The sequence below is a fragment of the Rhipicephalus sanguineus genome, chromosome 4 (genome assembly GCF_013339695.2).
Source record: "Rhipicephalus sanguineus isolate Rsan-2018 chromosome 4, BIME_Rsan_1.4, whole genome shotgun sequence".
Lineage (NCBI taxonomy): Eukaryota > Metazoa > Arthropoda > Arachnida > Ixodida > Ixodidae > Rhipicephalus > Rhipicephalus sanguineus.
The window spans coordinates 163,624,785-163,641,505 of NC_051179.1; the positions used below are offsets into that span (position 1 = coordinate 163,624,785).

The following is a 16,721-nucleotide window of genomic DNA, read 5'->3' on the forward strand; positions in this document are numbered from 1 at the left end:
TCAGCAATGATTGTGCGTTGGGGGCGCCACGATGTGTCCTCGCCTCAATGTTTTGTGAAAAACTCCAGCAAGCAAGCACCGACAAGCAGAGCCGCCAACGCTGCATTCAGCCCAGAGACCAGCGCCGTCCTACGAAGGCTTGTCTTTCAGTGTTGATTCTTCGTGCGTCATCGTGGTGACTGAGCTCTCGTTGCTGCCCGGTAAGCGGTATGCCTGTCTTGTTTTGAAATTTTTCGCTACACTTTGGAATTAGAAATTTATAATAATAATAATAACATTAATATTCACAATAATAATAAGGGCTGAGATTTTACGCGCGAAAACCACGATATGACTATGAGGCACGCCGTAGTGAGCGACCCTAGATAAATTTTGACCACGCGGAGTTCCTTCACGTGCACATCGCCCACATCGAAATGCGGCCGGCGTGGCTGGGAGTCGAACCTGCGTCCTCAGCACTGTAAACTACTGCTTCTTTGTCCGACTGCCTCGTACTATAAGTTGACCTGAGTAGTTTTCGTGCGCATAATGAATTGAACTCAACCTTTATTTTCATGTGTCGTTCATGACGAATGGCGGGATTAAAAGCTGCACTATAAAACAGCTTGAATTAGGGCTGCAAAAGCAGAGACACGTAATTAAGAAATCCAAAGAATAAGATACCCTAATATGACTAATGCTCATCATTAAAATTGCAAGATATCAGAATTACTACAGAACTGAAATGTTAACATGACACAATATTTATTCATCAAATATCACAAGTGAGAAGAGCCCATAAATGTATAAGCGTAGCATTAGGTTACATGGATGCATTTGGTAAATTGCGCGAACAATAAGTAACCGATGTACATTTCGCAATAACATTCGTAAAACATCTCTTGAGGTAATATTTTTATGTTTATACCGGTGCTCATAAAATAATTCAACATTTTAGGAATAACATAGCACAGCACCTGGTCACTCCACTTTGTTTGTGATCGAGGTGTGAATCAAATTAATGTGCTGGCGTGCATCATATTCATTGTCAGAAGGTTCTACGTAGGCTGATTAAGAAATTATTGTCCTTCATTTAGGTTCTTTTTTCATCACCCTACAAGTGTTATTGTAATTGTAATTAATTTTGTAAATAATAAATAAATAATAAATAATTGTACATAATAAGGAGACCTATTAACATATGTTTTTTGGATATAATTAACCGAATCTGCGGGCTCTTTTTTAGCAACAGTTTTAGGAATTTGGTTTCATGTCTCGTAAGCTTATGGATGCTTTTCTGGGTTGTGTCAGACCATCGTAGAAAGCACTAGCGTGCATGGGGTACAAACAAGGAATGGTAAATAATAAGTGTTGTCTTCAACGGAAGTCGATAATCTGTTTATGTAGAGTGCAAGTTTGTTCTAGCGTATGTTGATAGATAGATCAACTGATTCGTTCCTCTTTCCTTGAGAACCCACAGCTTTATATAGTGGCTTCCCCGAGCGTCAAAGCACCGCCCCCTATCCTCGGTTGTGACCTTGTTTCACATTCCTAGCATTCGTGAATCAGTTTGTATTTTAAAGATTGATTCACTCCATTGCTGCATTATCGCGAAGCACGAGTCCTGAGTAATTCTCGCGAATTTATTGCTTCATCCACACACTGAGAGCTTTGTCCTCTTTTTCTGTGTTTTGGAGGACAGAAGAAGCAATATTCCGCAATGTTGTCACCCTATTAGTATCACATAAAAGTTGGCCAAAGTATGGTGGAATCTTGGCAGACTGTTTTTCCTTATTCCCGCGAAAACGGTGTCGGTGGGAGTGTAGCCTTTCATGACAATGTATGCCAACACCAAACGTCCCGCATAAAATCACGCGACCGCTACAGAACAGCGTCGAAAGAACGTGTACCGTGTGAACGCTATCAACAATGTTCTGAAAACAACGCCATCATAATTCTTGCGAAATAGGGAAGCACCCACTATGTCATTATTCGTCATTCTGTGGAGAAGCGAGGCACCGCTAAACATATGCAAAGGATATGTTTACTTCGTTGATGCTGTGGCTAATGACGATGAAGAATTACGGCTGAGCCCTTTGCAATGCGCGGAAAGCTTTAAACCACCCACTCGTCACGCAGTTCGTATTTTGTGACGCCTGGTTGTTATTTTACTCTTCAACCACGCTAAATTACATCTGTTACCGTGATTCCTTGCCCGACATGACGCCGGTATAGGGTCTTTTTGCGAAGTTTCGAGCACCGAAGTGGTTCTCTGGTAGAACACTGGCCTGCAACGCAGTGTGCCTGGGTTCAAATCAAGCTCGATCCTAGACATTTTTTGGATATTTCTCATCTGGTGCGATAGCCGTTCCAGGCACCGACGGCGGCGGACAACTACGCCACCAAAATAGGCTTTTCTTGTGATCTCAAAGCAGCTTTTGCTGTGAACACGGCGTACTTAACGCTAAACACCACGGTGTTGTGTCGAATGCGCCTTTTTTTCTATTGTTCCTGTCTTTAGCTTGCCTAACCATCAAGTTACGTCCATTTACCTCGTTCGTTTTTTGCGTCAAAGTGCTCGCGTGATTCGCATCCGCCGATTACTTCAGACATAGCAACACTACAAGTGTGCCCACAAAAATAACCACCCCATAATTCCTATGGGTATGGCGTCACATTTGGCTAGTCATAGCCGAGCTCTCTGAACACATTCGGCAGGTTCTCTCAGAAAGCCGCTCTCCAGCTTTGAGCACCCGCTCCCAACTTCAACATGGAAGCGCGACCACAACCTGGTGACATGGATCTGGCGAAGTGCCGGTCCCTTGGCTTAGACAGCTTTTATAGCATGACGTCTGCCGTGACGTCATCGTAGCGAAAGCGCCCCAGAACATTCCAGTCCGCGGCGCGGCCGCTATGCGCGGCAGTTTAAAAAACGCATTAAATTCAATAATATCCGCTGATTTCTGCCTGAAACCACGGTTGTGTCAACCAGTTTAAGCATTTAGTCTTTCATTTAGGCTAAAAACCTAGGAGGCAAAAATTTCGTTCAGTATCCCTTTAAGGGACACAAGAGCTGACGGTGAACTCAGCGCTGCACATTCATATTATTATAAAGAGAACTCTTTAATGCAGCAACCGCTTAGGCATTTGATGGAAACTTGTTTCCCCTCAACCGAAATGTTAAGTTCAGGCCACTGAGCAAACCGTTCATTTATAACGTAGAATCTTCTTTCGAAATTTGGGAGCATTGACATGAGTAAAGAAAAAAAAGAAGCCGAGAACGAATTTTGCGGCCTTAAGACCGCGCCATAACAGGTAATGCAGTTCTCAGGACAGCATTACTTGTGCATCTTAACAAGAGAAGATGATGAATATATTACCTATTTAAACAAATTCGCTACCCTTTTAGTTGTGCTTTCTAGAAATAATTTTCGTCAATCAGTGATATGTATTATAACGACTAACATAGTTGCAGTTGTGCAGCTTAGACAGATTTTGTGGTGTTTACATAACTGCGCTATCGCCTTTTAGTGGATGATGTAACAGAGTTGACTGCACAGATGACACAAAGACTGTAATAAATATTTTGTGTGAGTAATTGGCGACTAACTTCCAAAATTTATGACATTTGAGCTTTCGTGAACAACTATCAACCTCGCTAAAGTTGTTGCAGTGAGTAGCCCTTATGGAAAACGGTTACCGTTGCTTTTATATTTGAGCCTCAGAGTGAATTTTAACCGTTTATAGCAACTGCCCTGCCACTCTCGAGTTCAAGATTGGTTTACAAACACATAACTTAAAATCCTCAGAACTAAGCCTCACACACATCTATATATAGTGAGTGGAAACATTGAGTGGGTACGGTACGTAAAAGAAAAAAAGCGCGTACACGTACAAGAAAGCAATACTTTGCGCCTAACGTTTCGGCAACAACATTACGCGACACAATAATGTAAAGCTGATTATCTCGTGCATTGAGTACGAATGGATGCATTCTGTATTGCGGCTGCACAACATAATAGCGCTTGCTACAGTTTCTTATATATAATATATATATATATATATATATATATATATATATATATATATATATATAATATATATATATATATATATGTGTGTGTGGTGTGTGTGTGTGTGTGTGTGTGTGTGTGTGTGTGTGTGTGTGTGTGTGTGTGTGTGTGTGTGTGTGTGTGTGTGTGTGTGTGTAGAAGATCGGCACAGAAGCTATGTCCATTTGCTGTGTACAATACAAGTCGAGAGAAGCAATTTCTTATTGCAACGCCTATTTTGTCATTATTAAAAAGATTGTCAAGAGCAGCACATCTCACATCACAAAAACTGCTCTATTATTCCAAGAAAATGGTAAGCTCGATAATCGAAACAGCATGCTAGAGCTAGTAAATTTTCTGTTCAGCTCGCCGGCACAAATTAGGCAAGTTACATCAAAAATGACTTCGTTATAATCGGTTTTGTTTCGCGATACATGTAAGTACAGCACAACTTCATTCAGGGCTGCAACATTGCTATCAGGGTATCATTAAGAAATTCCACCACAGCATGCTTAAGTTTTTTTTATTGTAATGTAGATACTCTGTTCTGTCATCGTCTAGGCACTGACTACACATTTGTAATGTAACAAACAAATAGCACACCACACGATTTTCTTTGTTGTTTTAGAAACAATAAACGTCGGAGAAGGAAGTTTTAGTGCATCATTGATTGTCGTCTGAGGTTGACCTAAGGAAGGTGTTGCGCAGAGCTGTTAAGGAACGCGTAGGAACGCAAAGTATATTTAAAAGAAACTGAAATCAACTGCATTCGATGCATGAAGGGAGCGATGGTCGAAATGATGCTCTTTTAGTGGTTTTAAAGACTCATTGAATATGCTGATTTTATGTTATGCATTTTCTAGTTCCTATACTCTGCTTTTTGCGCTGCGTTTGAATCATAGGGCGAATATAGGGCTTCCTTGGCCGAGGCAGTCGTGATCTCCAGCAGTAGCTTCTGTCCGAAAGGATAACTGAAATAGTGAAAAGTCAAATGAGGTCCAGGAACGTAGAAAAGAAAAATATGTGTATGTTGATACGATGGCTCAATATCCAATGCCAAAGACATTCTTTGAATTCAGCTTTAAATATCGGCATTGTCTGGATCGCAAAAAACCTCCTGTTCCCCCATCAAAACGTCTTCCACAAATTGGTGTTCGGTAGAAACTCCTCTCTTGGGCGGTTTAGTCCACTTGGGCTGTTTCTTACACTTTACGATTACCGCTTTGAAAATGCTTCAGCCATAGTCAGCTATAGACAGCTTCTTTATTTTTTAATGGACGGACGTGACTAGTGGGGCTTGCCTAATCTCTGTGGCATATAGCCACTAATCAAAAATCGCTTCACACGTTTCAACGTCCACCTTATGGCATCTCTGGATGGCGGCACTGGGGGCGTTTTTTCTGCACTCGTGCCGTGCCGTGCGTCCCTCTGGGCCGGCCACCGCACGAGTGCACGCCACCGCGCCAACGTGGAGGTTGACGGTCGAGCGTGGTGTAATCCCGTCGTTCAGCGCGATCCGGCAGACGATGCGGCGACGTCCCTTGAGTGCAAGCGTAACTCACAGCTGGCGCTGCCGCAGGACACGGCCGCACTGGAGAGACAACATGCGTGCGCTGTCCATCGTCCGGCCGTGCTCGCACGAGGCTACTTTGCTGTCGGGATTTCAGTGGAAAAGAAGGCGATGCAAGCACTGACCTTCGTCGAGATTGTGCAAAACTCATGCAGCCCAATCGCCTGGAGAACAGACGAGCTCACATAGACACACAGAGTCCCGCAAGCGTCTGTAATCGTCTTTTTTTCTCCTCGTTCGCGCTCTTATTCCCAGTACAAATCGGCCGTTGCAAAATTGTCGTCAGCTGAATTGCGACTGCTGTGTGCCTCTCGCAGGCGGTGCTGTTGTCGCATATTCGGGTTTGGTGGTTCACACGTTCTACTGGCCTGTAGCGGAATACAGCTTCCTACAGATACATTCGATTGAACTCTGGCGCTAGTGTCGATGGGAGCTGCAATGCATGGCGCTTCAGCCAGCATGGGAATTATAAGTAGTACACGGATTTGTCTACACTTCGTCCGTTCGTCTCGGTTTGGCTCCGCGTTGCCTGCATCCGCTTTGTGGCAAGTTCAGCAAAAGTCAGAAGTTCGACTTCGCCACTTTATCCTTTTTAGGCTCACCAATTCAAATCTGGTCACGAAGTTCACAACGGTCCATTCTTCTATCCGGAACCAACGCCAAAACACAGCAATAAACAAAGCCATAAGTGCGTTCGAAGCGGTAAGTACGACGATTAGGCAAATCCGTGCACTAGCCATCATTCCCATGGCGGCTGAACGATCGCAGTGCCAGAGTTCGCTCTAGGTAAATGTAGGAAACACTATGCGTAGCGGGAGCCCGAAACTCTGGCAATGTTTGACGTAACTTCCCCTACACCACCACGGCGCCAGTGCGGCTCCCCGGAGATATCATTAACCAGCTCCGCTGCCCTAAGGGGGTCGGACCGCACACCTCCCCCTTCTCTTCTATTGGCTTATTGCACCATTCCATGTTTACCCCATTAGAGATGATTCTTTTTCGTGAAGTTGATTGGCACGAATATTGCCTTTACTTTTAACTGTTTCATATCAGATGGTCGTGGTGGTGGTGATGTTGCAGCAGGTGGGGTGAGCCTGGCCTGCATGGCCGGCAATTGTTTCGCCTGAGCATCTCCTGAATTGTAGGGGTATGTCACCAAGTGCCGAACAGCCCAGTGTCTCGCAGGAAAACCAACAAAATTCGTTGCACGCTCCTCCTCGTTGCCGTGGGCCCTTCAGGAAAAATGACGTCTTCAAATGTCCGGTGCCTATGACAACCTTTTTGCAAGGTGCGGACCATCGCTGCTCTTTCCACATCAAACTGCGGGCAAAGCCAAATAAAATGTTCAATGTCCCCGATGTCACCGCAGAAGGCACAAAACGGGGAAGCGTATCGCCCAGTCTTGAATGACCAAGCCGGGGTGTATGCGGAGCCGAATCTTATGCGGTACAACAGCGTCGCTTGTTCACGAAAAAGTCCGGTGATTACACATGCTTGGTGTGGAAACTTGTAGATCGCCTTGAAGTGATTGCGTATCGCATCTTTGTTGTTCTGGTAAGTTTTAGGAGTTCTTACTTTTGGAACAGATGTCCGCGCTTTGCATGCAAGGGCATCAGCCTTTTCATTGCCTTCAATGCCAACGTGGGATGGTATCCACTGAAACTTTATATTAAATCTCTTGCCAATAAGGTGTTTAATGAGCGCCAGAGATTGCCTGGCGAATTTTTCTTGAGGTAGGCCACGATGCAGTCTTTGTAGATCTAGTGCTAATTATAGTCATCCTAATCCTTCTTGGTCACTGTCTTTACCAATGTGGTTAAACCAGAGCCATGGCGGAGGATCGTGTGTCACCGAAGAGGACTGAGGCAGACAAGGCTGAAGAAGCAGCGGTGGCACCTGGGCCTCTTGAGAAACTTGAGAACCATGCTGACCAAGTGTGCCGCATCTGCTACGGCGAGGCTGACCTAGAGAACGGGCCCCTGCTTCAACCCTGCGCCTGCAAGGGAACAATAGCCTTCGTGCACAAGGAGTGCATTGAGGGCTGCCTGCGTGAGTGGGGCGACATGTGTACAATCTGTCGCACACGCATGAAGGCGCGCCGTAAAGGAGCGGTGAGTGTTGCCAATATGAATAAAGCGTGTTGATTCTAGGTGGAATTGTGCTCATAAACCTTCACGGAAAGACTGCAAGAAGACACGACAGCGAATTGAGGTGCATTAGTGCTCTCTAACACGAGTGGTGTCCTGTCGGAGGTACATAAATATTCGGCCGCAGCAGTGCGCAAGGCATCAAGAGGTCTTGCTGAGATGCCAGAGCGCAAAGTCGCTTCGTTCGTTAAATATGGTAAGGAATATTTTAGCGTAATAAAGAACAGAATAGGACACCTAGCGGACACTGCGTGCACTTGACACAATATATTATGAACAAAATACTTTTTTCATCAGCAGGCAAAACCTTTCGCCCCCTGAAGAAGTCACGTATACACATTCCAATAGAGGCGATGGCTGATTCATCTTTCACAGTACGCGGTAATAACATGAAAGTAAAGCCTTTTTCTTACAAGAGCATTTGAAGATTTGTTCGATGTTAAGAAATATGACTTCTACTAGAGCACTGCACGTGCCCAGCCCGGCCCGGCCCGCGGGCGTTCGAGGGCCGTCCGAAGCGTTTCCCGGCGTGTCCGGGCTGGGCTCGGGCTTGAAAGTGCGGGCCTGAGCCGGGCCCGGGCTTGAAGCCGCGGTCCTGGGTCGGGCCCGGGCTTGAGGCTGCGGGCCTGGCCGCACTCGGGCCCACTCATTAGAAGGCCTAAGTCGGGCCTTCGTGCATACGCGAACGTTCTGCATTGCATGGTCTAAGGCATTCTGTGCCAAGCTGAAGTGACACGTTCAAAGAGCTGGCTTTTAGTAAAGCTTAGCAAAGAAAATAGAAAAACTGTTGAATTTCTATTTTTTTCACCAGTATAGATACAAGATACCTACACTGGTGCGTTTATTTTATGCTGTATGCTCATGAATTCACCTCTGTATATATATATATGTTCGTACGCTAGATGACCTGATAGGACAAAATTGTACGACCAAAGTAAATACATGTGCATCAGCGTAAAAAATTGGCCGCGTATCTGCGTGCTTCGCTGCAAATGTCGTCTAAAGACGATAGAAGAGGTACTGCGTGAGATATGGACGCCATCTGGCAATACATCGGGAAACATGAGTGCTGTGCTGTGGGCTGGTAGTCCCGGCGAAGCAGCAGGCTAAGACCGGCGGTGACCAACACGAGCGGCGGGGACGCCAGCCAGCCCGAACACGCGGTTTGGCGCGAAGCGCTGAAGCAGAAGAAACGTCCGCACTCAACGAGTACTCCCCACACACTCTTTTATTTACACGTCGCCTGGGTAAAACAGGAATGCCAGAGCGGCGCCCCATTGCATTCGTACAGTGCAATACAGAAACGAAACCGAAACACAACAATGAGCTGGTGCAGAGGGCACGGAGGAAGGCTAGTTTCAGCGCAGTCGCATTTTCAGCTCAGCTTAAGAAACTAGGGTCTTTAGAATTACTTATGTATGCATTTTCTATTAAAGGAACACACCACCGAATACTTACCTAGTGATGTTGCGCCTCAGATATGCGTAATGTTTGCTTTTTGATCGACAATCTACACAAGTATGAACCTAGTCAGCCTTTCAAGATGGCTGGCCCTTGGGCAAGTGGTTCAACTTTGGCCGAGTGGCTGAATCGAGTGACGTGCCGACAAACAGACAGACAGACAGACAGACCAAAATTTCTCCGTTTAAGTATCCCAAGAAAGACTATCGTCTTTAAAATAACAGCACTAACAATGGGCCAGATCACGGTTGTTCCCACGGGGGCAATAAAGACTTCGGTCTTTAATTGAGATTGACACATACGGTACGTTTAATTTATATTCCTTGGTATTACGTGTCAAGACCACGATATGATTACGAGGCACGCCGTAGTGGGGATCGGATAATTTCGACCACTTGAAGTTCTTTAACGTTCGCCTAAAGATAAGTACACGGGTGTTCTTGCATTTAACTCCCATCAAACTGCGGCCGCCGTGGCCGCGGGAATAGCCCCCGCATCCTAGGACTTAACAGCGAAACGGCTTAACCGCTGAGCTACCACCACGGGCAAAACAACATTTCGATGCATGCACACACCGGATTTTCCGTCGGATCGCCCGCTACAAAGCGCAAGGCATCATTAATAATCATCATCAACAACTGCCCTGCATAAATTAGTAATGAGCGCCCGGGCCCTGGCTGGGCCCTGGCATGGTACGACGGGCCCGGGTCGGGCTCGGGCTGGGTTCTGTCATATACGCCCTGGCCCGGCTCGGGCTTCATAAAGCGGGCCCGGGCCGAGCTCGGGTCGAAAATTCAGGCCCCTGCAGTGCTCTAACTTCTACTGCGTGAATTACATTGGCTGGCGTGGAAGACTTCAGCGTAGATGCAGCCACGTTGCTTCCTAGCGCCACATTTACTCCAACCCGACGAATAATGTTGAAGTCAGGGCCTGCCTTACATCATAAAGTGCTTCGGGTGAGCTCTGGCCATGGCGCTGCCCTCCTCACCCTAATGTATACGCCCATATATCGGGTGACCCACCTAACTCTAGCCAGAGTTTTCAAATATGCCAACGCACTTTATGACGACGCGACCAAATGCACAATGCTGATATCACATAGAGAAAGTCATGCTGTTTTTTCTGTTCTCCTTGATTGCTTAGTTAAGAAAGATTAATTACCTAATTTCTAAATCAACGAAGCTGGGCAAAAGAAATCGAATTACAAAGTTGTAGATCGCTTTTCAATACGTCGTATTGGACAATTTATAATTAACATTAAAAATTCGTGTCAGTACTCATTGAGCATGTCACTCGAGTTAAACGATCAAGTGAAAATGTTAGAACTTGTTATTACGCACAATGGTACAGCTTACCTTTAGCTTCAGCTCGAGATGCGTTTCCCATCGTGAATACCTGTTGGAAATAGCCTTCCACGATAACTTGCGTATAAACATATCTTTATGTTTCCCGGTGATTTTTTAACATTAACATAACCATAATCCAGTAATTGGTCTCATACATCATCGTCAATGACTGCGAAGAAACCGTCGACATAGTTAAATAATGGTAGATGATCGGGAATCCTTTATGTAATTTGAATAATAAATGCAAGCATACCAAGCATTCGGAGCACATGAGAAGTAACCCGTAACACTCCAGAAAGCTCGTGCTCTACAGTGCCTTTTAAAACTAGAAGAAGCTGTCACTTTTTTACTTCGTTTCTGCTCTTTGGAAGGGCTCCAACTTTTTCGCAATCAATCAATTCATATATCGTGCCCCAAATTTAAATCTGAAGGGAAGCCACTTGCGAGCTCCGTGTCGCCCCAGCTTGAACACAAGTGGGTCAGGAGCCTCTGACCCCCCCTCCTCCTTAATTTTCGCTACTGCCACTGACTGTTGATACAAAGTAAAGATCCCACACAAGCTGTGCTAGAGCGTCCAAGAGAAACAGTGACGTGCTCAACGAAAATTACCCTGTTTATGTTGTCATAGAGCACAGGAAATTGCGCAAAACTCGAAATCTATTACACTGAGACACTCATAACTTAATTCGCATCGAAGATACTGGCCCGACTTCTCCATTCCTGTTTGGTGCGTTCATCACATGACTTTCTTAATAGCTCGTCGCGCCTGCAGCGCGGTCTCGCGAGGAGCTTTTCGCCATCGCTAAATCTGTTTCGGCCTATGAAAGCGCAGCGCCCAGCCATGGCGCTGTAAAGCTACGCCACCCTTGTAATGAAATTTGGCGCAACGCAATGAGCACCGAGCAGCAACTACGTTTACACGCGATACATGCGCTCTTCGCCAGCGCGCGAATAGATATGAAGCATATAGATGGCAATCGAGAGCGACTTTAAACAAACAAACCCTGCGCGTGGTCCCACGTGACGCCATTTGGCCAATAGCGATGTGGTGTCCGCCTCGGAGAGGGCAGAGGAGGGAGAAAAGAAAAGAGGCTCGCTTTCGTTAAAGCATATCGCTACTTTACGAAGTTTCAGGGGCTTTACAGCGCGTTTCCTCACAGGGCGGCCTGCGAGCCAGGGCACGAGAAGACACACTTGCTGCGTCGTTGGCTGCACGCCATCGAAGTCACTCCTGGCTTCGTGTTCTACACTTGCCGCTTCCAGGCAATTTCAGCTTCTGCAACTGTAATTTTTATCGGGAAGCATGTGCGGCAAGCGCTGCGTGCATTGAATTTGTGCGAACGCGCATTAATATCCGTCACGTGGTTTTGACATGCCTTGCGCGTTCTCTGTTGAAAAAAAACACAATTGTGGTGTGTCTTGCATGAGTAATATTAATGCAGACAGGCATTTTTCGCTTCGGCTCGCGAAACGGCTATCTGTCGATTGTTCTGTTTATGGAGACGAAACATGGGGAACCGAATCATGTGCAGCTTCCCTGCGAGAACATAAATGTTATAACTTGTTCTAACTGAGCGCAATCATACGATGTTCTCGGTACTCTGCTCTGCTATTCTGTTCCGATTTAAACTGTGCCTATTTCAAACGAAGTGTATTTCATAACTGATATTATTGGTTTTGAAGAAAATTGGTCGTTCGTAGGTCTACTGCATATTTTGTTGCATCAATATAAAATGCCAGTCATCTGTGAAATCTGCTGCAAAGAATTTGCGCAGTTTTCTTCGCAATCATGGAGCAAGGTATATCGCTCTAAAGTAGTAGTATTCTTGTACACATATTGCAGCCATTGCGACATTTCTTCCGTGGCTTCATCAACCGGAAAGACATGGTGTGGATTGCCGTCAACGGGGCGATGTTCGCCGGTGAAGTGGCCTACTTGGTACACGTCTGGATTATCGTCATGGAATCTCTGGGCTCGCTAGGCTGGACCGCCGACCTGCTTGTCTACGCCGTGCTCGTCCTGTTCACCGCCACCTGGACTATGCTGGAGTCTGTACGATGGACGTACGTAAGAAACACGACCGTTAGAAGATCTTCACATTAAAGGGGCCCTGCAACACTTTTCCAAGTAGCCATGGAATGGCTTCCCTAAATGAACCTATTACATCACGAATCGAACGCCGCAGAATTTTTAGAATCCGTCCAGTACGAACGGAGTTAGAAAGATTAGTCGCACGCAGTAATTAATTGCTTCCTCTCTTCTCTCGCCTCGACGAAAGCGCTGGAAGCTAAGCAGGGGGGGGGGGGGGGGCACGGGGGAAGAAGGTCTGTCAAGCGCGCCTCCTGACCTTGAGCACATGTATTTTTTCTTCGAACGTGTGGCGTACTTTCAGTGCGATCGCGCGCGCGCGCGCGTGGGCAAGTGGCGGCCTCTTGCGACGGCCGAAACTACCGAGCGCACCATGTTAAAACCAGCCAATGGCGTGGAGCATGCCTGTGACGCCGTAAGCATAATTTTTTGTCGACAGAAGAGGAAGGGCTTTCTAGCTGACTTTGCGAATTTATTGTAAATCCCGGGCCACGTGCTGCGATATAATGTTTGGCTCGCGTCTTCTCGAGAGTCTCGACTACCGATCGGCAGCGTTTTCTGACCATGATGAAAAAGTGTTGCAGGGCCCCTTTAAATTACATGCAGCAGATGACAAGCAATGCTTCTCCTATTTCAGGCAACCTTGTCTTCTAATGCATCACAGCGAAACCTTCTCTGCTGTCCTGGACATTTCTGGTTCTTTCGACACCCATTGCATTTATTGAACTTCGCATAAAGCTGACGGCTCCGTATGCTGAAAGATCTATATGGCTAATTTCTACTTTTTAGTCGATATTTATTTACAACTTCGTATTTGCCTTTGATCTATACGGTTCATGTAGTGCCTTTATTATCCTACATATCAGGTTTAAGCCTCACTGTTCTGTTGTTTGAGCACTCCCTTGCGGGGACTGTTTGTGTGCTCCAAGTTTTCTTTTAAGCTCTATGTTTCAGTAGCGTGCGCCACTGAAAGTAAAGTTGTGGTTTTCAGAGGCAATATACTTTTGCTGCACTGTGGCGCGGGATAATTATTAGATATTATGGTAGACCTTTTGATGCTGCTAAATTTTAACAGAATCTGTGAACTTTTCTCCCGGCGTGTCATGATTATCTCCATAGTGCAGCAACCTACACTGCTTACACGCTGTAGCTTCTATACACTTTGCATCAATGACTCCTCGATGTTGTTCAGAATGAGCATAACAACGTTCCCTAAGGGATAGCGATGGTGCAAGTCAATATCATTATTTTTCCCACCCAGGAAACCCTCTATACTAGTACACTCTTGCAAAAAACCTTATTGAGAAATGATTGAAACGTGATTGGTCAGTGTTGACATATTGTACTTAAGAGTCTGTCCATTGAAAAATCATTCAGCTCTGTGTTGACACCTACTAAAAAGTGGCCAACTAAATCTTACGAAACTTTAATTGACAAAGAAGCAGTTTACTAGTACTAGACTTGTTATTCGAAGTACATTCTGCTTTGAGAATTCTTTGTAACAGTTGCGTTGAATAATTATTAAGCTAAAAGTCAAGCAGCACTGAAATTTTATTGTGTAAATACTTTGTACAAACTGCTTTAGTTGTTCAGTTGTTGTCGACATATAATTGAAAGTAGTCTGCCTCAATATGTCACTGCCGCAGTTCAGTGACAGCTTAGACGTCATTAAAAATCACATTGCGCGTTTTGCTAAGATGGCATCCAAACTTCGAGACGACAATCAAGTACTGCAAGTATTTAAAGCGTTACCCAGATTCTGCGTGATAACTCCGAGAAATCAATTAAAAATTTATTTCACGAACATGAATGAAAACATGTATAGCGAGGGCTCACTTCTGGCCTTGATGGTACGCCTGTCTGGAAGATCTCTTTGAATGACTGGAAGATCTCTTTGGAGAACTGCACCAGCAAAACATTTAGAAAGCAGCTCTTAGGCGCCGGTTGCTGCGTTAAGCGGCGTCGGCGTCGTCGTAACCGGCAGAGCGAACGAGGACGAAATAGAGAGAGCGCGGAGCGCAGCAATGAATCAAAGACGGCGATAGCGAGGAGTGGCGTGAGGAGGAGGAACAATGGCGAGACGACAGGTTCCGCGGTGGCCAGCCGCGGCGCCACAATAGTGCACGCCGTCGTGCGTTCGCCGATGACGTCATCAATAAATTATGCAGCGAGGGCGTCCACGGATACCATTTATGGAAATAAAGCGCTGCATGAATGGAGGTCTGTCTGCGGCGGCTGTTGTGGAACGGTCCCACGCGCTGCCTCACGCTACTCACGGTGTTCTCTTCTTAACGCAAACCGTGTACCTATATACAAAATAGTCTCAGCCAGTTCTTTCTCAACACCAAAGTTAGTTGTGGGTAACAATAATATAGACATAAAACAAACAAGACCTTCCTACCACTCATGCGCCAGAACATCCTGCTCTTCTCCATCGTAACTCGTCCCACTACTGTGACGACCTCGCGAAACACTTACATAGACTTCGTCTTTGAGAACCAGGCATTGGTGCAGCAAGTCGAACAATGCTCCATTCACTTCTCCGACCTCAAAGCTCCCTTCATTACAATCAAAGACTGGCGGAGGAGTGTGCCGTAAAGAACGAGTCGTGGAAAATGAAGAGTCGTATGCATCTGTACATGAATATATGTCTGCCTCAACTTGTTTGCCTAAACTTCTCACAAAATCAAAACACCTCAAAAGCTGTGCTCAGAATTGGCATTAAGCAGTATCGTAATCGTCGGTGAATTTTTATTGCCTGCTATAATGCTTCAATTCTTAAAAACGCGTATAAACCTAAAAACAAGGCAAACATGGAGAGAACTAAAAGATCAGGACCCGAGCACATACGTGAATTGAATGACTGTACACACAGCGACACTCAGAGCAGGAAACCTTTTTATAAATTGTGCGGCGTTTTGTTTTCTGTCAATTGCGCAAGGAAAAGAGAAAAACGCAAATATGCAGACATCTCTCCTTATCTATACGAAAAACAGAAATAACCCCACCATCATGGAAGACACCCATAATTTATTGGGTGTAGCGCTTGTTTCAAAATATAAAGGGCGAGTCTCACCTGCAAAAAATATGAGAAAAGAAAATTATTATACGAAATAGTACCTGCAATGCGACGGTGTGAAAGGGCGAGAACACGCCTACGCGCGCACGCACGTAGGGCTGCAGAGGTGCGAACATGCTATAATTAACCAGTATTAGGCACGCGCGAGCGAACTTTCTTTTTCTTTTCCTGCATCTAAATAGAGATAGAGACTTGACAGAGGGTGGAGGTTAACATAGAAGGCAAACGCATTATTACAAGTTCGAATGCGCGCGTCGAAGCACTCGAGGCAAAGTAACAACACGGCATTAGTAAAGGCGCCCGATTCCTCTGCCTAAAACGCGCCTTTGACATTCCCACTCACACCCTCACACATTAGAAACTATACTAGAAGATTAGAAGAGCTCACCGAAGCTATCGTTGCATAAAGATAGTACTGTGCAGAAATACACGAACCAGCACTGTGACGGTATAGACATTATGTCCATCAGTTTGTTGTAGTGACACGATAAAGCACACGAGACATGCCGTTATTTCCACAAAGTCATTACATGGCACAGGCAGCTTTGCACAGGAAGAATAGTAGTATGGCGCACGGGCTCGAGTTCAAGTTCCAACGGTTTAATCATGGAGCCAATGGCACGGGTGGTGAACATTTGCCAACCGCAGGAGTGTTAATAAAATAAAATGAAAAGAAAAAAAACAGTCGCCGGTACATTACCTTCCTCTGATAACTTGTTGCGGTCAGGTTTGAAGTATACACGGTCTTATCGACACCGCGTACAGGCAGGCGTTGTATTCCGAGCCTAGGCCCCACCATTCATAGGTAGATACCTTTACGTCATGCTATTTTGTTACTGGCACGCGTCCACGACGGTACATGAATGATGCCTAGCGTAAAACACTGCATATAAACGTTATATTCTCAAACGAAGCTTCTTTTTTGGCCGCCGCCGTGGTGCAGTGTTACGGTGTTCGGCTGCTGGCCCCAATGTCGCTGGTGTGATCCCCGCCGCGGC

At 45.7% G+C, this 16,721-nt stretch overlaps 1 protein-coding gene across 1 annotated transcript; it reads left to right on the plus strand.

Moving 5' to 3' along the window:
- Positions 1–7,430: 7,430 nt before the first annotated feature.
- Positions 7,431–12,659, plus strand: LOC125758341 (E3 ubiquitin-protein ligase MARCHF2-like). The gene is made up of 2 exons (XM_049415403.1): positions 7,431–7,712; positions 12,399–12,659. The coding sequence occupies exons 1-2, from the start codon at positions 7,431–7,433 to the stop codon at positions 12,657–12,659; spliced, it is 543 nt and encodes a 180-aa protein (XP_049271360.1).
- The last annotated feature ends 4,062 nt before the right edge of the window (positions 12,660–16,721 follow it).